We start from the raw sequence: 22,732 nt of genomic DNA, 5'->3' as shown, positions 1-22,732 counted from the left end.
AATTCTCTTTATGAGCGGATGTTAGATTAGATTTTTAAACTAAAGAACGATAAGAATATCTCTTTCTGCAAGCAGGTCCTTACTATTATATTGACTGTCTACCGGCCAGTTACCTTATACGAACTTCACTTTCTTATTGGAAGTCCTAAGGAGTTTTTAAAAGATATCTTGTTATTTGCAGAAATAATATGTCTCTGCGGCTCTTTTCTTGCTATTTGTGGTAATACAATTTACTTTATCTATTAATTGGCAAAAGATTATTTGACTACAGATAAAGCCTGGTCTACTATCTCTACTTCTCGTGCAAACGATATTTATTATACTATCTTTTCTCAATCACTTTAATCTATGAATGCCACGTTACGACGTGACATCTACTGCTTAGGAGCTCCCGGATATCCTATCAGCCAACTCCAACAATATAATCCAGATCCCCTGATCGCGGTACGGTACTTATGTATCTACTGGATTGACTATCTCTGCGACTACAATATTGGCGGTTGTATGGAGAGTGCTTTCTAAGAGGGAGGCTTAGTTGATATGTTCTTGCGCCATTATTTTCTCCATTGGCTAGAGGCGCTAAGTCTTTTACGATGTATGTCAGAAGGTATTCTTGCAATAGTAAGGCTTACAGACCTACTTGAAGTTGGTTTCCACTTCATTAAATTGAGTGTACACGTATATTAACTAGAGCAGGAGCAAACGCCTTAGAGCCAAATATCCAGCTTCGTACATGATGCCAGACGATTTATTCTTCGGAACAAATGGGTGATTGAATATTCACCACTCTAAGTATATGTGTCTGCACTTATCTTTAGCCCTCTGCGGAGTAAAATACGGATAATATTCAAGGATGAAGAGCCGTTATGGATGCTATTAAAGCCAGCTGTAGAAGCAGGCTGGGATGCCTGTCTGCAGAACCTTGAGGGCCATAATAACTGTGTAAACTCGGTTGTCTTCTCACCTGATAGCCAGCGGCTCGCCTCAGGTTCATCTGATAATACAATCAGGGTCTGGGATGCAAACTCAGGCGCCCGTCTACAGACCCTTGAGGGCCATAATGACGGGGTATTTTCAGTTATCTTCTCGCCTAATGGCCAGTGGCTTGCCTCAGGTTCATATGATGAGACAATTAAAGTCTGGGATGCAAATTCGGGCGCCTGTCTGCAGACCCTTGAGGGCCATAATGACCGGGTATTGTCGGTTATCTTCTCGCCTGATGGCCAGCGGCTCGCCTCAGGTTCACTTGATGATGGTATAATTAGGGTCTGGGATGCAAACTCAGGCGCCTGTTTACAGACCCTTGAGGGCTATGATTGCTCGGTATCGTCAGTTGTCTTCTCGCCCAACGGCCAGCAGCTCGCCTCAGGTTCAGCCGACGCAAAAGTCAGGGTCTGGGATGCAAACTCAGGCGCTTGTCTGCAGACTCTTAAGGGCCATAATAGCCCAGTAAACTCAGTTATCTTCTCACCTAATAGCCAGTGGCTCGCCTCAGGTTCATCTGATAATACAATCAGGGTCTGGGATGCAAACTTAGGCGCCTATCTTCAGACTCTGGAGAGCCATAATGACTGGGTATTGTTAGTTGTCTTCTCGCCTAATGGCCAGCGGCTCGCCTCAGGTTCATCCAATGGAACAATTAAAGTCTGGGATGTAAACTCAGGCGCCTGTCTGCAGACCCTTGAGGGCCATAATGACCAGGTAAACTCAGTTATATTCTCACCTGATGGCCAGCGGCTCGCCTCAGGCTCAGACGATAAGACAGTTAGAGTATGGGATGCAAACTCGGGCACCTGTCTGCAGACCCTTGAGGGCCATAATAACTGTGTAAACTCGGTTGTCTTCTCACCTGATGGCCAGCGGCTTGCCTCAGGTTCATATGATAGCACAGTTAGGGTCTGGGATGCAAACTCGGGCGCCTGTCTGCAGACCCTTGAGGGCCATACTAGCTCAGTATACTCAGTGGCCTTCTCACCCAATGGCCAGCGGCTCGCCTCAGGATCAAACGATAACACAGTCAGAGTATGGGATGTAAACTCAGGCGCTTATCTGCAGACCCTTGAGGGCCATAATGACCAGGTAAACTCAGTTATATTCTCACCTGATGGCCAGCGGCTTGCCTCAGGTTCATCTGATAATACAATTAGGGTCTGGGATGCAAACTTAAGCGCCTGTCTGCAGACCCTTGAGGGTCATAATGACTCGGTATTCTCAGTTGTCTTCTCACCTAATGGCCAGCGGCTCGCCAGCCTCGCCTCAGGTTCATCTGATAATACATTTAGGGTCTGGGATACAAACTCAGGCAATTGTCTTCAGACTTTTCATAATAGCCAGTCCATTGGATTCATAGCATTCGACGCAACAGATGACTCACATCTCATTACTGACCTTGGAGTCCAAAAAATTGACGCGTCTATTATAAAGACACCACCCGAAGTATTATCACGAGATACGGGCTTTCATTACTATGGCATAAGCTCTGATGAAACATGGATTACGAAAGATAATAAGCCTCTGATTTGGTTACCTCCAGAGTATCGACCAAATGCATCAGCTGTGTTTGGAGCTACAGTTACCATTGGGTGTATGTCAGGTCGGGTATTAATAATGCGGTTTTCTATAGATTAGAGCTAGTTAAGAATGAAATCAGTTCTGTTCTATATTTTCACGACTCAGTCAACCGGTGACCAGAAAAACAGGGAATTGAGAAATGATCAGCATACAGAAATACACAGTCCGCATATATCGACTGCGCTACACGCCTCGCAATAGTGCTCTTATTATCTCCATGTATGCACTTCATTTTGCGGTCCCTGTTCTTCTGGTCACCGCCTGTCAGGCATATGGCCGCCAAGGAAGGTCGCACGTGATGATAGCTTATGTAATGCAATGGACTAATTACGGGATAGTCGATCGGAAGTTGGTTCGACTGGGCTCGATCGGTCGGGCGACTACGGCTCGACCAAGGACGACTTGAATAAAGGATAATTGTTTATACCAACTACATGCTGGTATCCTTGTTTAGAGTAACGGATAAGAAAAAAAAAAAAAAGCGTGAAAGTTTGGAAATATATAGGCGTGCCGAGGGTAAAGACCTCGGGAGCCGGAAATGGCACTTTATCCAAAAACGAACAGAACTATTAAGACTGTCCTGAAACGGTACATAGCGATGAGATGAAGCTCGCACTGTACTAGCCACAGTTCCACAACATTGGTCCGTGCGGAGAGAAACTTTACAAAACAGGAGCCAATGAAACGTATTAACCAAACCGATAGAGAGTAGAGTTTTTTAGGACGAAGCCGGTCAGGATGTTAGTATACTAAGTACAGTGACATGTACTTCCTGATTTATTAAAGTACGCAGAATAGTTCACCTATTTAATAGCTGTACATTAAACCCCTTAGTGGGCGCATTTACTTATCACGTAGGTATATATTAAGCCTATTATAGGGTTAACTTAAATGGCTGGCTTATTGGCGGACTTAGTAGTATAGAGGCTTAAATAATTCTGCCGTATGAGACGTTGGTTAAATTATCGTAGGCTCAAATTACGCGCAAGCAAACCAGCTATAATTCTGTGCTGGTTGCGCCGTATAATAAGGCGTGGTTAAATTATCGTAGGCTCAAATTGCGCGCAAGCGAAATATTACTAGATACGTTAAAAAAATATATGCTGTAACAGGCATGGTTAAATTATCACAGGCCAAAATTGTGCGTAAGTGAGTTAAAAGCAGTCCTGAGACTGGAGCCAATCATACCTCCCATCTGCTCATTGGACTGTGAAAGCTGCTTACTAATAGACGAGGTTAATTACGATACGAATATATTACAGGATAATGATATATTAGTTACCTCAGTCTTAATACTTTGTTAACGACCGGCTATCTAAAACTATCCAAAGAGCATAGAGAATTGGACTTATATATCCAGTGTCCATAACAGCTAAATGTATTGCACTTTATCAACCAACGGGGATCTAGAACCGCACGCATTGATGCCTACGAAGGCATTTAGCACAAGACACTTAATCATTTCTAGCACAAACAAAAAGCCTCTCTAAGATTTATATTTTTGCACAGAAGCCATCAAACCAACACTTTCGATCTTTGGCAAATCATTGACAGCTTTGCCATTAAATCCCTCACCTTTCTTTTCCTTATAAAACTTAAGCGCGCTTGTCTCCATCAGCTTGGCCTGTGAGATGCATATCCCGAGATCCAATTGGCAACCCATCCAGACTTTATGTGGAATTCGAACGCCGGTAAGCCGGAGTTGAAGCAACGTCTAGCAAAGCTTAGGTGATCGGACGGGTCGTTGAAGTGCTCCATTAACCGACTCATTGCCGAAGGGTTTACCAAGGTTCTGCTCCAAATTGGTGCGATGAATGCAAAGAGCGATGAAGAGACAGCCAGCCTCGGTCCACCTTGGGCGCTGCTCATTGAAGACTCCCTTTCTGAAGAGGGCGTTGGCCACTTTCACAGGCTCACTCCATTCTCTAAACCAGGAATCCGTTTCGTCAAGGCCATGATTGATCTTGATAAATGCCTCTTTGTCTATAAAATGGACGGTGTTGAGATTCTTGAACTCGCTGGCAGGGCTATTCCCAAAATACGCCTCTGTGGTAGCCTGCAAATGTTTTAGCCATGTTTAAATCGAATGCATATGTATTCAAAAACTTGCCATGATTGCAGAAATAATAGCTGCAAGGCGAAGTAAATCGTCTTTGTCGATCGCGTGGTGTGGAACGTGTGCGTATGTGGGAGTAATCTTTGACTAGCTAGGTAGGAAATCTGTGGGGTAAATGCTACTCTTGAGACAGAAGATAAAGGGAGAGTCTGAGGCTTTATGAGCACTAGTCGTGGTGGCCAAGTTCCTCACCTGACATCTGCATGCACGGCGACGCAAGGTATGGTTTGGGCCACGTCTTCAAGGATAAGGCGGCCAAAAGGGCGCCTTTAAGGCACCAAGGACCTGAACGGTGTGCGAGCCTCTTTACTAATGCTTTTGACGAAGTCGTCTTATTATACCTTTTGGACAGTTACGCATTGTTGTTAACATAAATGCATTTTCACCAAATGGCCCTCTCTACGTTCATATATTTTAACAGCGCATAAAGTGAATTTTTCCTCCTTTTAGTTCTGTAATTTTGCAACTTGTAAGAGTACCTCGGTGGTACAAGCTGACAGAATGTCAAGCCACCCGTTAACTAAAAGTAGGTCTTCTCCTCATGTTTATCTAACCCACCCGCAACACCCATTTCGCCTGCTGCTGTATATATGTTTAAGTTAAGCTAAAGAACATAAGAAACGCCGCTACAAATCGCTAATATAAAGTCAGTGCTGGAGAGATTCTCTTCTTAGTAGTTCCTTCCGATGTTATCCTAGAATTTCCCTAAGAGTAAAAAATAGCTCTCAACTCTCCTTAATAAACAAACTTATATAGGTTTATATAAGCATTGAACCACTCATCTTGATATTAAATTTAGGCTCTATACAGATTTATATTAAAGAATATTATCTAGATAAATGCAATAAAAGGGACTAAATATATTAGCACTATTCACTGGAATATCCTCAGCTAGTTGTCTGGTTGATCTTGGTTCCTCGTCTAACGCATTTCTCTAAAGTGGCAGGCTATATCCTGCTATCCACTCAAGAAGATCCAGATTTATGAATTTCTCCTCTCAGGAATTCACCATTATCGCAATTATGCTAACGTAGTAGATATCGAAACATCCGTAACTTCTCAAATACTAAGACCCAACTGATAAAAATAATACACAGCCTTTGGAATATGGTAATGGCTACATAGGCGGGCAAATAAATGTTTTAGTCCTGACTGGATTAATCAAGAACGATATTCTAATAACCATAACATATACGAATACTATAGAAGGGATCGGACTCTATCGGAGCCATAAAAGCCGAGGCTAGCTGTAACATTGTCTCTGCAGGAATACATTTGTAAATGAGCGTCTCTTCTAAGCGCGGTTACATAGTGGCGGCCACCCAAGAGATAGATAGCCTAACTCTATATTACCGAGTAGGTCTCCCGGGACCTCCCTGCTTACCCAATCCAAAACGAGCTTATAGCAGCAAAATGTAACTTACGTATTCTATTTGTCAGCATTCGGTAAGCCGAAAATACCCTATCTATAGTATGTTTTGTAAATGATGGGAAGGGGTGTGGAAAATAAAGCCCCACTTAAAGTTAAACAGCCGGCCGACTCAGGGACAACTCAGGTTATGCTCAGGGGCTACTCATGTTAAAGCAGCGTGAGCTCAGGTAACTGAATGAGGAAGGAAATTCCAAGTTCTAAGATTCGGATAATACATTTAGCTGTTATAATAGCTACGCAAGACTGAAGATGATTTCACTTGCCTGCTCGCGACCGTCAGGACGTGGCTATTGAACTATCCAAGCGGAGCATACCATGAGTATGACATTGCATCGATGGATACAAAATAGGACTAGTTGAATTTGTTCACCGGCCTTGATATCGATATGGATATGTAATATATAAACTATTTCGTTCAAATCTTGCCACATTTAGATGCTCCTACGCCATTGTTTTGATATACGCCTGAACATTATGCGAGGAAGTATCTACATATAATTTAATGATTACTAAGAGAACCAGATCGGTGCTTGAAAATGCAGCATAGATCATTTTCATCAATTTCCTACAGGGAACATAAATAAACTGGTGCAACGTATCCATCGGCAAGTAGTAAGATTCTCCAAATCTCTTCATGTACGTGAGTATATATATATATATATATATATATATATATATATGCATCCTTGTCAAATCCCTTCTCAATTTGAACAGCACCATTGCCTTTGTACCTAACATTTTGCAAATTAAGGGTCCCTTCGCTAGTCAGTGACCCCCCTAGGGTAACGTAGCAGCTTAGGGGATTTGTGGTCGTTTTTGAGGCCCCCCTAGTATCTCCTACATTACACTTACAACTCTAGATGAGGCGGTGGGACAGGATCTGGTCGGGGTGGTCCAGCCTGGTCGAGAGCCTTCGCATCCGCCCAAGTAGACCAGTAAGCCTTATCAAATCGCTCATCAGTCAGATCAGGATGAGCGTTGCCCCAGTCGTGAGTCAACATCTTCTCCTTAAGTGCTCCATCCATCCTCTCTAAACTGACCAACGGACTACAATACCATTTTCCCGATGCATTTTCGGGCGGCTCGTTTCCTTCTGCCCTGCGGAACGCGTGGGTGGTAGCCATGTCGCGTTCCACCACAAACTTGGGATTATTCCCCTGCCACTCGACCGAGTTGGGCTTGTTGACTTTATAGTTTCCATGAGCCGACCAGCCAAGGTACTTCGCCTCGTTGTTAAGCGTCCAGACGGCCAGATGCTCCCAGTCGTGCTTGTGGCCGTGCGCCAGAGCGCCTCCTTCATCCTTTTCGAAGTAGTAACCATATAGGTAGAAGCACCAGCCATCGTTTGTGCACTTTTCGCGTACGTATGTGTTGCTGTTGTACAGGCGATCCAATTGGCGGCAATCACCTTGGCCGATTTCGAGACCATCATTGCAATGCCCGTCACGGGTGATGGCTGCGGTGTTGTAGCAGGCTGATTTGTCAAAGTCGATTACAGGTTGGTATTTGAGGGCACCAGGAGTCGCATTCTCGCCCAGCGGGCCTGAAGGCGGAGCTGGAGGAGGAATTGGCGGCGGATTTGGAGGCGGATTTGGAAATGACTGGTGATTGCAGATGTACGCCATGCTGCACTTTTTGCCGTCGGCCAGTGTGAAGAGCCCATCCAAATGCCGGCTCCAGCATGAAAGAGCAACATTATCATATGTATGAGTGGCCCATCCAGCCAAATTTGGATCTCCAGCACCGTTGTTAATAAGAACGGTCCATGTATCACCGTTGGGAAGGGTCTGAGACACGCCGCTGCCACGCCAGGGGTAGGAGCCATCCCACGGTACGTTCTTCATGTATGTTGGTGCGCCCCAAGCCTCAGCAGAGTAGTACATCATCTCGCGTGATGTAGATCCACCATCTGGCCCCAGACCGATGCCGCAGTCGGCGAGGACAAGGCTTTCGCTCCAGGTAGTCTCGGCAGAGACCAAAACGCTTGCGAGCGTGAGCATCTTCAGGAGAGTTGTGGCCATCCTCACCAGATAAGGATGGCGTCGACGGTGGGTTAGGGTCGAAAATTCAAAGGTCGTAGTTGAACGATGATGGTTTGTGGGCAGCCTTTGACAGTGTAATGTACATGTTGGTCTTTACAGCATCCGGATAGGCCAGCCAAGACTGATATTCCTTAGATGTGCACTTGCTAATGCAGTTCGATATTTTATGAAACCAAAGCAACCAAGATGTGAATATATAGGTCTGAGATGATCTGAAACTGCATTCCTCTGCGGAAACAAGCCCGGTATATATACATCGAGAGTTGAGCAATTCTCCGGCAAGATACCTCCCCAGCCGAGTCTGAAGTCCCCCAGCCTGACGATAGTGTGACCGCATGACGCATTCGCATTGATTGTTTCTTGGCTTGGAGTTTTAGTGATGCCATTGCTGCGCATTCAAAGGTCAAAAATGAAAATGCGGCTTTCAAGTCAGCGCGTCAGCTTGCATCTGGTAAGTAGGATCAATCTTACCTACATATATTGTATGAGGATAATACCGTCGGCGTACTCTGGGGTCCCCGAAGGCTGAGTGCATACGAGCCGTGCCATTGCTGCGCATTCAGACGTCAAATTAAAATGCAACGTCCAAGTCAGCGCGCCGAACAAGCTGTTTGAATGATAGTGGGGTTTGAAGGCAAGAATCGTCCCATTCAGCTCCTTTGCTTACATAGGTACCTTCAGCTTGCATCTGGCTGGTAAGATCTTACCCATTGTAGAGAGTATGTAGTAGATGTTAGCCAACAAGCCTCTTGTGGCTTTTGTTCAGCTCACTGTTATAACCCACGTGTGACGAACTGGGCTCCTATAGTATTATCCAGCTAATGACCGATCTGTACTTGGGCCTACTCGCCCGCAAGAGCCGGTCGAGCAAACCTCGTAACAAGAAACGATTTCCCCGTGCAATAGTGTCGCAACATAATGTTCTTTGTTTAGACACATATAGAAAGAACGTTACTATATGATATTCATGTACCTATCAAGCTGTCGTCGATCGGCGGTAGAATAATGTTATTTGACAGGCACAAAAGAATAAGCTAATCATGGGCTCAAGTGCTGGGGTAGCTTAAGGGCATTCAGCAACTTCGAATGTTACCATTCAGCGACGTGTGGCTTCCGGATTACTCAACCTGCAATTCCAATATCGAAATATGTGATGCTTATTGTCTGATGTTGAGATCTGGTACATGGCGCAATGGGCAGTCTAGGCCGACTTCATTGACCAGAGGAAATCGAAAGACTCCTAATTGTGTTCACTTCCACTTTCGAAGAGCTGCATACGCAGGTCATTTGTGATCCTCATGTCTGATCCTCATGTCTGGTTCCGTGCCTGATTCCGTGCCTTGTAATTTGAGTTCTTTTTCTAATAAGACTGTTACCATATCGATACACTTTGAAGCCTCTTTCGTTTGTTTGCCCGCAACATACTGCCAGTACAAAGTTATTGCTTTTTCTTTTGCTTGAATCAAGTCATCAAACTGCCACTTTGGATCCGCTCGAGATTTGATTTCGGTTCTTAGAAGCAAATTGAGTTTTTCAACGTCAAGTGTGTTGACAGCCAGCTCTAAAGTGGATAGTTCCTCACCCGACCGCAAGTCAATGTCAGCCCCATGATCAATAAGCAGCTGCAACATCTCAATATCACAATCTGAGCACTTCAGGGCCAAGTGGAGCGCAGTATCGTCTGTTTCTCCCCGATTATTGATATATTTCTCCGCACCGTGTTCCAGCAGCTCCTTGGTGACTCCTACGCCGAACTGGCCAACCGCCAGTTGGAGAACTGTATCACCCTTCTTTGTGGTCAACGTGGGGTCAGCTCCGTGGCCAAGAAGTGTTTTCACGGCGCCACCATCTTTCTCAAATGCTGCGAGGTGCAAGGGAGTCCAGCCGTCATGTGCAACCAAATTTGGATCTGCGCCAGCATCAAGGAGCAATCTTGTTGCGAACAAACGGTGGCTATCAATGGATGCGTGTAGTGGTGTCCACCCATGGCTAAGATTATGGGTTGCTTACTGACTTACTTCTGCCTAATGCTGCCCAACTACCTTTTGTTTAAGCGATGGTTGCGGCGTCGTGGCTTCTTTTATGATCATTGTACTTTTGGTGTAAATTTCTTTCTGTGGTGTAAGAGAACAATAGACATATCAAATTTTATCCGAAGAGCTATTTCTCTTAACCTGGGAGAGAGCAATAGTCTACTATCCCCTAGTATCTGTGCAGTGTTAATAGGTTCAGACAGTCAGACCCAATGAATAAAGCTAGCGGCTCCTAAATCCCCAATAATATTACATCTTATTTCAATAACTAATCAATCATCTAATAAACAGCTACAGTAGTGCACTAGAAACACTAGAAGGCGCATTAGGCGTTGCTGGGTTTTAGTTAAATTTTTAATGTAGGCTAGTCCTGTGGCTTGTGTGGCTTTATAAAGGCAACTTGTAGCGGAGAGGTAGTGAAGGAACAATGCCTAACAATGACAGAATCTGGTCCACCTGTAATCCCCGCCTGCCTCGTCCAAAGACACTTCCAGCCAATTTGTTATCCCATTTATAAAGCTACTTTGAATATGTTAAGACCGACAGCTTGCAGCAAGTTTCCTCCGAGTTCGCAACACATAATCACCCATCCATGATATCAATTGCCAGATATATTGCCCTAATACTGAGTACAAAGACTTCAACGCGTTCTTGCGGTACTGAATGATGCGGAACTGGCAGATGAGAGTCCAGTTTGGACCCTGCGGACTGCCTCGCTTTGGACAACAAGAGGAGGGGAAGGTTGATCGGATATTGTAACGCGTTCTAGCGGAACGGCCTAGTTCGTATTAGAATAAATGGGCTAGGATAGTGGATTTCAAATGGTTACCTGAGCAGTTCCTGAGTTCGAGCTCTTTGAATGCTTGTAAGCTTTATAACTATACACAGTGCCGGCCACAGTAGCAGCGGTGCCCACAACACCAGCACCCACGCTGAGGTAAGTTGAGGCGTCACTCATTGCATCTGGTATCTTTCATGGGTTAGACAAACCTAGACGACGGTGGTAGGGGTTGGATATCAATTACTTAGAGTATATACGTTGGGGGTGGTGAAGGGATGTGGTATGGTGCTTGCTTTTCGCTCCCGAGACTTGGGGATTGGCAAAGTCTTAAAAGGACACGCCAAACCCTGTGACACGAGTGGAATAAAGTTTCCAGCCAGCTGACATGTGAATATGCAGCAGCAAGCCTAACATGCATAGGTACCTAACCACGACTGCACTTGGGGAGACCTAAGTTATACTAAAAGACGCATTAATATTGGACTATTGTGGCTCGGTATGTTTGGTAGAAAGGCGTGAGAGCTCACCCAATGCCTCTGCTTGTGTGTATAAATGGATTTATGGCGACACGATCCAGAAAATCGTCACGGTCTGTTTTGTCATCGTCGGTAAGGTTGGGCATTTGGCCCGTAGTACAGCCACGTATCCATCAATGCAACACCTAATTAATCTCACGTCACAGTCATTGCAGTCGTGTGGAGGGGGAAATACATCAATTAGTAGCCAGTTAAAGAAGTGAACCCGCAGGGAGCTTCCACTGTTATTTTATCTCCCAGTATATTGACGTTTCGAGCCCAACACTAACGACACAAAACTGAATGATGCCCAGAGCAGCTTTATGCAGTATCAGTGGTTAGTACAGTTAGGGGACAAAAGTCTGCAAACGCCCCACCGCCTAACCCCTCACCCTATAATTATTATCTCTACCACCCTTAACTTTAAATTGCAATTGTATAATAACTAAATGGCTTTAAACGTTAGTTTTAAGGCTATTTTAACCGCTAATCGTTAGCGTAACTATTAATTTAATAATAAGCAAAAAGCTGTTATATACGCTGAGATATTCAGCGGTAAGTTTTATCAGTCAGTAGCCTAAGATTTTAATACATTAGTTTTAATAGTATACTATATCTTTAAGCATTAGTAATCTACTTAATCCTTCAATAATAAAGCCTATTTAAGCCAGCTGCTTAAGCTTACACTAATAAAGGTTTAATATATTTATTTACTAATTAAATAAAACTGCTAAATTAACTATATTACCTTAGTTAATACTATAGGCAGTAAAATATATAAAAAAACTATCCATTAAATAATTAAATAATTCTATAAGTGTAAATAAAGGTTTATATAAAAGATCCCTATATTAAAAGAAATAGTAGTTTAATAGTTATTTTTTATATAAAGTTAAAAAAGAAAAAAAAAATTAATAAAAGTATAATTAATTAAAGTTTAACTTTAATTTTAACTTACACTGGCCTTTTAAATAATCTTTTTAAATAAAACTATAATATAAAATTAACTTAATTACAGCTATAGCTGGGTATTTTATAAGTTTTATAAAAAGTTTAATAAAGCTATAGTTAATATTATAGTTTATAAAAAAGCTGTAATTTTATTTATAATATAAATAGGGATTTAAAAAGGTAGTAAAATAAGGTTAATTATTATAGAATATAATAGAAATTCACTATATAATAAATATACTATTAAAAGTTATTAAAAAACACTGTTAAAAGGTTTTCTTTTTATATATAATAAGATATATTAATTCTAGTAAAATAATATAAAAATTTATAATTTTAAAAGTACTTTAAAGTAGCTGTAGATTTATAAAATTAAATATATTAATTAGCCAGTATATTTACTAAATTTTAACTTAATTAAATATATTTAAGCAGCTTTTAAAGCTAAGTTAATAGTATTGTTCCTTTATCTTTAAGATTTAAAAAGAAATAAAACCTTAATTAAAGAAATAAAATAATACCTGCTTATTATATAGGATGTAATTCTATAAGACCTAATTAACCGGCTAATTAAGTCACTCCCTCGCCGCCTTACAGCTGTACGTTAGGCTAAAGGTTATTATATAAAATATTAAACGGCAGAATTAAAGCTTTTTAATAATAATAATATATTGTATTTATCTATATAATTGAAGAAGTTATGGCTGTTTAAAATCTAGTTTTGAAATTGAGGTATGGGTGGTTGTGTGGGGCGTTCGCAGACTTTTGTCCCCTAACTGTAGTAGCAAACAAAAGCTTTGCCTTCGCTTGCGGTAGGGAAGCCTCAGCGGGGGTTCTACTTCGGGATTCCCGTATCGCTGCGATGTAACAGACGCATGATTCAAACTGTTGATCTGCACGACACGAGCTGTCGGTAGCAGGATAGTTACGAGCATTCGGGTTGAGGGAGCGGTGCAGTTATCGCCATGAGCCGCGCGGGGCTGGTTACAGGGTCGATGCCGATTCAAGCGACAGGCAGCAAGGCAGCTATCCGTTGGGCTGGGCTGCGCATAGTCTAGTCGCTACAGAACAAAGTTTTGGCATGAGTGCAGGCGTCAGCCTAGTCAATACTACTCGTCCGTTCAAGGCCAGGCAAGGCTTTTCTTATGGCTAATGCAACAGCGTTGGTCGAGCTTCTGATGGCCATCACCATTCAAAGCGGGTGGGCTCCTAGGGTCCCAGCTGGCACTATGCCCCGCATCGATTCTGCCGACCGGAAGCGCTGTAAAACGTGGAGTTCGACATTGTATTTGCGCCCCTGTCCTTAACTTTCCTTGGAGAATTAATGACTACTTTTGCTGAGCGCCTAGTGTGAATGAGCGCCAACCGACACTGTGTGGAGCATTTCAACATATAAAGGGGACACCATGTAATGTACTGTATTTCATGAAAGTGGGCTCTTGCCGCTATGTGATAACAATTAGTTATGATAATCAGCGACGATACTTTGAAGTACAGGTGGGTAGGAGTGCACCGCCACAAGCATCAGGAAACGGATTCCGCTAAAAAAGTCGACTACACCAGGAAAGCGAGCGACCTAATTCGCCTTCTACTGTAGTCTAAGCTGGCAGGGATGTCAGGCTACAAAGTGGCTAAAAATGGATCCTTACTATAATCGCTCTCTAACCAATTTGGCGACACCCATTTCGCCGCCTACAGGGAAAAGTAATTGATACTCCTTACGTTTTGGAACAACTTTATCAATCAGTTTGTTGTCGTATGGAGCTGATATCTGCACCATGGCGGATCCCACTGCGGGGGAGACCAGGCAGGTGGGGCGGGTGAGCCCCGCGTTGCTAAAACGATCAATGCATCCCTTTGAGTGCGAGGTGGTCCAACCTATGTACCCTGCAAGGGTTATAGCCAATTAAATCGTTAGAAATTAAAGGTATATTAGCTGCCTGCTAAAATTGGCCTGTAATATAAGTCCTAGCAATTCGACCCGATATAAATAGCTATATTACACTTATTACAACCTATTGAAGTCCTTAGGGCATTGCAATTAAGGTTATTTCCACCTATTTTTATAAAAGGCTTTTACTTTAACTTTATTAAACTAACCTAGTGGCTTTAGTAAGCTATATAGCAGTTTTATTTTCTTTAGCGGATGTAATTATACTGTAAAATAAATATAAATTTATTTGTAGTTTATAAATACTATTACTTTAATTTTTACTTACTGTATATTTTATAAATATTATTAACTAAATGCTGTTATTATTTAATTTAAATAATATAATATTATTAACTTAGCTGCTTATATAGCTAAAGAAGATAATTATTAATAAAAGTAATATTTAGTAAAAAAAACTATAAAATTAACTATTAATTATTTTATTAAAAACAGTAGTTATAGCTTAAATAGCTTTAAAGTTAATTACCTATATTTATAGTACTTATATTATTATTATAGTTAATTATAGTAAATAGTTAAGTTATTATTTTTTTATTTTTTTTACTAAAGGCTTTTTTTATTAATTAGGCCTACAGCTGTATTATATTTAATCTTTATTATATATATTATTAAAATTTAATATTAATATAAACTATTATTAAAAGTAATATAAATATATTATTTTTTTAAACTATTTAGTTAACTGTTTTATTAAGTATTAAAATAGCCTTAAGCTTATTATATAGTTAGTAATATTTTTTTATATTATTTACCTTTATAATAATAAAGGGTTAATATAAATTATAATTTATATAGTAAGTGTTTATAGCTTTAATTTTTTATTAATTAAAGACTTAAAAAAGTAAAGGTAATAAAAATAAGTTATTTAAAAGATATAATAGTTAGCTTTAGGTAGTAGATTAACTAAAGTAATAATTATAAACTATATTAAATTAAAGTTATTTATAATATTTTTTTAAGCTATTTTTATTTACGAAGATTAATAAAATATAATGTATATTAAATTTACTTTAAAAAAAAGCTATATTATACTATAACTTAGTTTTTATAACCTATAAGTGTTAGTTTAATTAAAATTATTATTTTTTTATAAGCCTGGCCTTAAAAGCTTAAAATATATTTATTAATAATTATTTTTATATTTAATTAATAGATTTTATATAATATAATTTATAAATAAATAGATTATATATTAATTTAATTATAGATTATTAAATAGTTTCTTTTAGCTATATTAAATAATTTAATATATTAAAATAAAATTTAAAATTAATCTTTTATTATAAACTTAATTATTAAGTATATTAAAAGCTAATAGCTTAGTTATAAAATCTTTTAATAGTTTAATATTTTAATTTCTTTATAAATATTTATATAAATTATAAAGCTTAATTAAAAATAGATTTTTTTAATTATTATATTAATTTAATAAAGTTTTTATAATATTTTTATTAATAGATTTTTTAGGCTTAGAATATTATTATTTATAAAAGTAGCTTAATTAACTATAGTTAATAGCAGTAGAAATAGTTAAAATAATAATAGTAGTGTTATTAATAATATATTAATAATAAGATTATATTATTAAATTTATAAAAGTTTAAAATAATGCTTTTATAAGGGCTTTAGCTGAAAGTTCAGCTGGATTATATTACTATTAACTAGCTATTTAATTTTATAATTATTTAATTATATATTAAATTCTTTATTAAATTTATTTTAAATAATAATATTATAAATATTTATTTAAAGGTATTTTTAAAAGTAGCTTTTAGTAATTTTAATGGGTTTTTTTTATTAATATAAGAAGTCCTATAATATAGTTATTTAACGTTAAAAAAAAGTAAATATAAATATATAGGTTAGACTACCTTACACTTAAAGGGATTTAGTAAAGCTAAGCGCAAAGGCGACAGACATAAATCGACGGGACAGTCAGGTGCCCAAGGATGCTAAAAAACAAACGACTAAGCGCGCCAGATAAGCTTCGTCTATAGATACAGATTTTAAACTAACTATCAATATTATAAGCGAAACCGCTGGAGATAATAGCGAAAAGGCACTGCTTAGCAGAGTATTAAAAGAGTTAAAGGATCTTAAAGAAGAATCTATTAAGCAATAGAAATTAATCTGTAAATTAAAACATAAAATAGTAAACCAGAAGGAACAGCTGGAGCAGGTGGTAATACAGCTTAAAGCAATAATATAAACTATAATCCTATCTTTATCTCCTATACGGAGGTCCCTACTAAAAGTTTTGGCTGACCGCCTTTTGAGTTATAGTGGCTACAGGCCATTTTTCTGCCAAGCAAAACCACTATAATTAAAAAGGCAGTCAGCTAAAGCTTTTGGTAGGGACCTCCGTATATAGTTAAGTATTATATACCGACGTTATATATACTCCACCTAATAATCTCTTAAATAATATTTAAACGTTATTGTTGGGTATTATAATACTATTGAATAGTTTTAAATTTCTCTTTTATATTATTAATATATTAAACGTAAGCGTTAAAAAGCACAGCTGTATTATACTTAGTGAAATTTAAGCTGCTGTAAAAAGTAAAGTCTATAAGGAAAAAGAGTTATATAACGAACCGTTAACTTATATATTAGTATAGGTTAGGATTTCTAAGGGATAAACTTAGATTCTGGTTTATATTAGCGGAAAGGCTAAGCTAAATGTTTAAGTAATATAAGTAATAATATTATTAATTAATAAAAAGTATTAAATAAATTTAATCTAAATATTATATTTATAACTAATTATTTAACTATTATAAATAAATATAAAAAATATAAACTTATATATTTAATTAATTTAAATATAATTACTTTAAATTATAATAACTTAAAGTAATTTAATTATTATAAGTTAAATTAACTATATAAAATTTTCTTTTATTTAATTAAATTATTTAAAATTAATTTAACATTTATTTATTTTATAAACTTATTATTATAATTATAAAAGTTAAATTATAATAATAATATTATAAAAATAATTATAATAATAATTTAAATAATTATTAACTTAAATAAAAGTAAAATAATTTTATTTATAAAAATTAAAAAAAAAGTTAAAAAAATAAATATAAAATAAATTTATATATATATAATAATTATTTTTTTTAAATATAAAAAATAAACTATTTAAAAAAACTAAAATTAAAATAATTATTATTAAATTTTTAATTATTAATTATTAATTAATAGCTTAATAAATTTATATTTTTTTTTATAAATAATTTAAGTTTTTTTTTTTTTTTTTTAAAAAAAAAAAAAAAACTTTAATATACTTTTTTTATTATATTAATTATATTTTTATTATAAGTTTTTATTATAATAATTATTATTTTTATTATATTTATAAATAATTTTTTATTACTTTTAGTTATTTTAACTATTTATAAATTAGTTTTTAATTAACTATTAAGTTATTTTTAATTACTATAAAAATTCTTTACTTTTATATTATATTATTTTATTAAGTTTTTTAAAATATATAATTTATTTTTAAAAATTATTATTATTTTTTATTATTTAATAAATAATTAACTTTTTTATTTTAATTAAATTATTAAATTATAATTTAAAATATAATTTTATATTATATTTAAACTATATTATTTAAATTTTTATATATATATATTTTAAATTTAGTTTTAAACTTTAATAAATAGCTATACTTTTTATACTTTTACTAATAGTATAGCTTAAATTTTTAAAGTTTAGTTTAATTAATTATTATTAATTAAATTAAGCTATAGATTAATTTTAGATTTTAAACTAAAAGCTAAAGTATAGCTTTTTATTAAACTAATTATTATAATATTAAACTTTTTATTTTAATATTAAATTTAACTTTTATATAATAATTATAGAAAAATATTTAAAATTATAATAGTAAATTAATATTTATTTACTTTATTATTTATAAAAATAAAAGCTATAAATAATATATAAATTATTATTTAAAAATATTAATATATAAGTTAAAAAATATATATTTTTTATAATATTAAAAAAAATATAAAAAATATATATATATTATATATTATTTAATTTTAATTTTAAAATACTTTTATTTACTTTTTAATAATTAAAAAAAAAAAAAATTTTTTAACTTTTTTTTAATATTAAAAATTAACTAAAATAGTTATAAAATAAATAAAAACTTTATTTATTTTATAAAAAATAGTAGTAAATTTTAGTAAATAATAAAAAGGCTATATTAATAAAAGCTTAACTATATTTTATTATTAAAGTATATACTCCATTTGCTTTTTTATAAATAAGCCACTAACCAGTAGATTAATAGTTAAATAGGTAACCATTAGTAAACACCAGCTGTTATATATTTTTTCTTTTTAATATCTTAGGTCAACTTATCCACTTAGACCAAATTGCCTCTGTTTTCAAGCACATACGACTATATCCATTAGAATATACGGGATCCCATCAAGTTCTTTATTATGGTTCAATGTCTCCGATTTTTAGCATTATAGGACCCCGAATTTAGAGTCTCACGATTTCGTTTTTGAAAGACAACAAACACCATGATAAACACTATCCTTTGCGGCATCTTCAAGGAAGGATATCAAAAGCAACACTCTTACCTGAGCAAAATTTTGGCCAAGGCCTAATAAACAAAATATCCAAAGCTCCAGCCATCCATATCAGTTTCATTACCCACCTAGTCCCTCAGTAGCTTAAATTTACACCACATATTAAGCCAGTCCGGCTCGGTGGTAATACGCAACTCTTGCAAGACAAGTCCCAAGGCCACTACATCCCGTGGATTTCCGGGGGTATAATCGACGCACAGATAGGAAATCATATTTGGCTAAGCGCCGCGAAAATACCTCAATTTTAAGGATCAATTTATAATGCGAATGGCAGCGTAATAGTAGGTTTATCCCCATTATTTCCGCGACAATGGCGGATATTGCCACAGAACTAGCGACAATTTGAGCGGAAGTGAACCAAAGTGAACAACGCATTATATATTTCATTCGATACACTCGTTCAGAATAGGTTAGATAGCCAGTTGATACCACAATACTCAGATTGAATCTACTTGATACTCTCTACTCATTGGTGACAAGAAGAAATACATTGCTCGAATACCCAGCCTGGCCTATCCGCCAACATAAACCAGAACTACGGTTTGTCCCTTAGGAATACGTACCTTTACTAACCTTTAGGTGCATGGTTCTCCACAGTTTCCATCACCTACTAGGTAGTCTCCAGCTGCTATATATATATATATATATTACATAACTCCTCAGTGCTTTTTAATATATAGTAGCGTGTGATATTATATATAGTATAAGTACCATATGTCTTATTTATTCTCTATATACAGTATAATAGGTTGGCTGCCTTCTTATGGTAGGGTTATTGAGATATAACACCAGCGCTGTAACGGCTGTATTCCTGGTATTTGGCTCTGCTTTCCTTAGTTAAACACATATTACCATATGCGCCGACCACAGGGGTTCAAGTTCGGCTGTAAGCTCGGCTATGACAGACGACAAGAGTGATGAGACCTAGCGTATTGCTATTAAAAGTATCAGCGTCAGCCGGCACGGGCTCGGACGGATTAATTTCTAGTATTCAATATGGCGGCTACAAACATTTGAATAAGTGAATTTAGACAAGCAGAGGCGTGCTGAATTGCGCCGCTGGTTAAGGGCAAACGCAGAGGGATGAAGACAGCATCGCCACCTGGTTATAGGGCCGAAGCTCGCGGGAGGCAAAGGATAGATGGATAACAGCGCTATTACTCAAGGCAACAGTGCCTTGTTTGGATACCTGTAATATAATTCTATGCCGTAGGCTTAGTATTCATCAGCGGAGAGGTGAGTTTGGGCTAAAGCCAGGAAGAACACCAGCTGTCGGGGCTGGTGGCTGGCTGAAGCGCCTGGAATGTAATTTTTATTTAGGTCTGCTAAAGGATAGATTCACGCTAGTCATCGGGCCTATTAGTATGCAGTCTCTATTGTTCTAGACTCAGCCTCGTATGCTTATTCTGTAGCATCTGATTGGGGGAGGAAGCAATAATACGGCATTACACGTCAATGTCATAAGTTCAGAGGGTTCCGACTTGGCAGCTGCATCCTCAGGTTTCTGGGTTGAAGCTTATCCAATAGAACAGTACTTGTGATAGATGGGAGTAATTGGGTAACAACCAGACGCAGACAGCATCTGGGAGACAATATGCTATGAATGGCACTTGATCGTAGACTAAGGAGATTGGTAGAAACATATAACATCATTCAGGCTGTTTTATGGAGCATTTATATTTCAGCATTCCAGGTAGGACTCCTAATTCCTGCTGTAACATTGCTAAAGACAGGACAGTGTATTTCATTTACTATAACAAGGTGGCTTTTCTTACCCCCACACTTTTCCCCCTCCCTAACCCTCATCTACCGATCATCTCGGCTATCGGCTGCTCGAGATACTTTACATGCGATTAACTTTGCACCATACTACATAGGTACATGCATAGCCACAAGCACCCCGGGAACTGCGTATCTTTTGCGCGGAGAATCTTTCGAACACGGAATTACCGATATTCAACTCAGCCACCACTGTTCTGTAACTGATAAAATGGGATGCTGGATTGATGAGTACACCTGTAAATAGTCGCTCAACTGAATCTCTCGACACGGAATTACCGACATTCAACTCTGCCACCACTGCTCTGTAAATAGCTGATAACTTAGGACGCTGGATTGATGAGTACACCCGTAAATTGTCGCTCAATTGAGTGTAGCTGAGATCTTTCCTCGCCATTCCCCATGAGAATGTCTTCAAGGAAAGCCATGTCTCGCCACACATCATCACAATTCTCCGTTTAATCTCAATAGTATTACAAACTTTGTAGCAAGCCACAGTAGGTAATGGTTGGATATTTTGCTATGTTAGAATGCCATGTTCAGAAAGCACATACCAGGCAACTTCATGTATAAATAGAGGTGCATGTCCCTGATGAAATGGAAATTATCAACAAGCATCCTCACACTCGTCAACAAAGCATCCAACATTCTTCTTAACATAAAACCACTCTGCTCTTATAAGCTGCCAAAATGTTCAGCCTTCTCTTCAAGTCTGCTGCCATCATGACTGCCACCATGGCCCTCACTTCCTCCGCCGCTCCTCAGTGCAACACCAATGCCGACTGTCTGTCTGGCTTCATCTGCGGCCCCGGCGACATTGGCACCTCCACTGACAATGTGTGCGTCAAGACTGGAACCTGCACCAACCAGCCTGATTCTCAATTCCCCAACCTCGGACCAAAGTGCGGCGACTCCATCTTCTGCAACGTCGGTGGCTACTGCGGCGAAGGATATTACAAGTCGGGCAGCGACACAATCCTTACCCAAGTCTGTGTTAACGCTGCCACTGGCGCCAAATGCGCTGAGCCATAGACTTAATGTAACTGGAAAATCCCCAGAGGTCTGGTTACATAACTCCCGGGCGGGCGTTATGCTAATTAGTCCTGCAGCATAAGAATTTCCTGTTAACTACCTCTTGTAATAAACTACGCACTAGATACATAGTTAATATTATAAGAGATTCTAAATTAATATGAAGAAGCCAAGAGAGAGGGGGGTCGTGCACTCTTATGTGAGATGGGGGGTGGAAAGGGGCCTTCTGAATGGCATTTGCTACAGGTAGGTAATTTTTTGGCTAGTGTTGTCCCTTTCTAGCTCTTTTTCCGGCTTTCTTTTTGGCTCTCTTTCTGGCTCTCTTTCCGGCTCTTCTGGCAGGTATAGCAGCATCTCTTCTAGCACTAGCAGCTGTTGTTGTAGCTGATATAGCCGGCTTGTCGGCGGGCTTTGCGGCTGTTACAGCTGCTGGCAGCTTGGCGGCTAGCTTTGCGGCTGTTAGAGCTGCAGGCAGCCTGGCGGTTAGCTTTGCGGCTGTTAGAGCTGCAGGCAGCCTGGCGGTTAGCTTTGCGGCTGGCTTTGCGGCTTGGTTGGATGAATACTGTCCATATGAGAATGAAATCGAGCTTCTGATTGATGTCGAATAACCCAATCGCCATCGCAATGTTCTATGACGTTTATTCAAAATTAACAGCCTTTGAAAAATTAATTGCAATAATAGACTATTTTCCATCGAGGAGGACCAGTGTGTGTAATAAAATTAAATCTTTAGATAATCCATTTACAACCACCAATTTTTGCATGAAAAGTTACATCAAGCTCCAATTCCTCTCTAGATAGATAAGTTTGTTCAAAGGGAAGATCCATTATAGCATAGGCATTGATGTACAGAAAATAGCTATAGGGTTTAATATTCATCTGGAAACACTACGAATTA

The 22,732-nt window shown here is 37.8% G+C and overlaps 6 protein-coding genes across 6 annotated transcripts; 2 read left to right on the top strand and 4 right to left on the bottom strand.

The window, feature by feature from the left end:
* Positions 1 to 593: 593 nt before the first annotated feature.
* Positions 594 to 2,988, top strand: TRIVIDRAFT_68192 (uncharacterized protein; the record flags this gene model as incomplete). Its single annotated transcript, XM_014098540.1, has 4 exons — positions 594 to 607; positions 819 to 2,584; positions 2,736 to 2,790; positions 2,910 to 2,988. 4 exons carry the CDS (start codon positions 594 to 596, stop codon positions 2,986 to 2,988), a joined length of 1,914 nt encoding a protein of 637 aa, XP_013954015.1.
* A 1,297-nt stretch (positions 2,989 to 4,285) lies between these two features.
* On the bottom strand, positions 4,286 to 5,258 carry TRIVIDRAFT_68193 (uncharacterized protein; the record flags this gene model as incomplete). Its single annotated transcript, XM_014098539.1, has 3 exons — positions 4,286 to 4,627; positions 5,167 to 5,180; positions 5,246 to 5,258. The coding sequence occupies 3 exons, from the start codon at positions 5,256 to 5,258 to the stop codon at positions 4,286 to 4,288; spliced, it is 369 nt and encodes a 122-aa protein (XP_013954014.1).
* A 1,709-nt stretch (positions 5,259 to 6,967) lies between these two features.
* Positions 6,968 to 8,140, bottom strand: TRIVIDRAFT_46830 (uncharacterized protein; the record flags this gene model as incomplete). Its single annotated transcript, XM_014098538.1, has 1 exon — positions 6,968 to 8,140. One exon carries the CDS (start codon positions 8,138 to 8,140, stop codon positions 6,968 to 6,970), a length of 1,173 nt encoding a protein of 390 aa, XP_013954013.1.
* A 1,730-nt stretch (positions 8,141 to 9,870) lies between these two features.
* On the bottom strand, positions 9,871 to 10,140 carry TRIVIDRAFT_9723 (ankyrin repeat protein; the record flags this gene model as incomplete). The annotated part of the gene is made up of 1 exon (XM_014098424.1): positions 9,871 to 10,140. A coding segment is annotated over one exon (270 nt), but the record flags the coding sequence as incomplete, so codon positions are not given.
* Positions 10,141 to 10,553: 413 nt separating this feature from the next.
* Positions 10,554 to 11,255, bottom strand: TRIVIDRAFT_216472 (uncharacterized protein; the record flags this gene model as incomplete). Its single annotated transcript, XM_014098537.1, has 3 exons — positions 10,554 to 10,972; positions 11,024 to 11,164; positions 11,220 to 11,255. The coding sequence occupies 2 exons, from the start codon at positions 11,150 to 11,152 to the stop codon at positions 10,835 to 10,837; spliced, it is 267 nt and encodes an 88-aa protein (XP_013954012.1).
* Positions 11,256 to 21,492: 10,237 nt separating this feature from the next.
* On the top strand, positions 21,493 to 21,834 carry TRIVIDRAFT_224489 (uncharacterized protein; the record flags this gene model as incomplete). Its single annotated transcript, XM_014098536.1, has 1 exon — positions 21,493 to 21,834. The coding sequence occupies one exon, from the start codon at positions 21,493 to 21,495 to the stop codon at positions 21,832 to 21,834; it is 342 nt and encodes a 113-aa protein (XP_013954011.1).
* Positions 21,835 to 22,732: the final 898 nt, after the last annotated feature.

Source organism: Trichoderma virens (genome assembly GCF_000170995.1).
Source record: "Trichoderma virens Gv29-8 chromosome Unknown TRIVIscaffold_82, whole genome shotgun sequence".
Lineage (NCBI taxonomy): Eukaryota > Fungi > Ascomycota > Sordariomycetes > Hypocreales > Hypocreaceae > Trichoderma > Trichoderma virens.
Note: the sequence above shows the minus strand (reverse complement) of the source record. Positions and strands in the feature narration are given on the sequence as shown.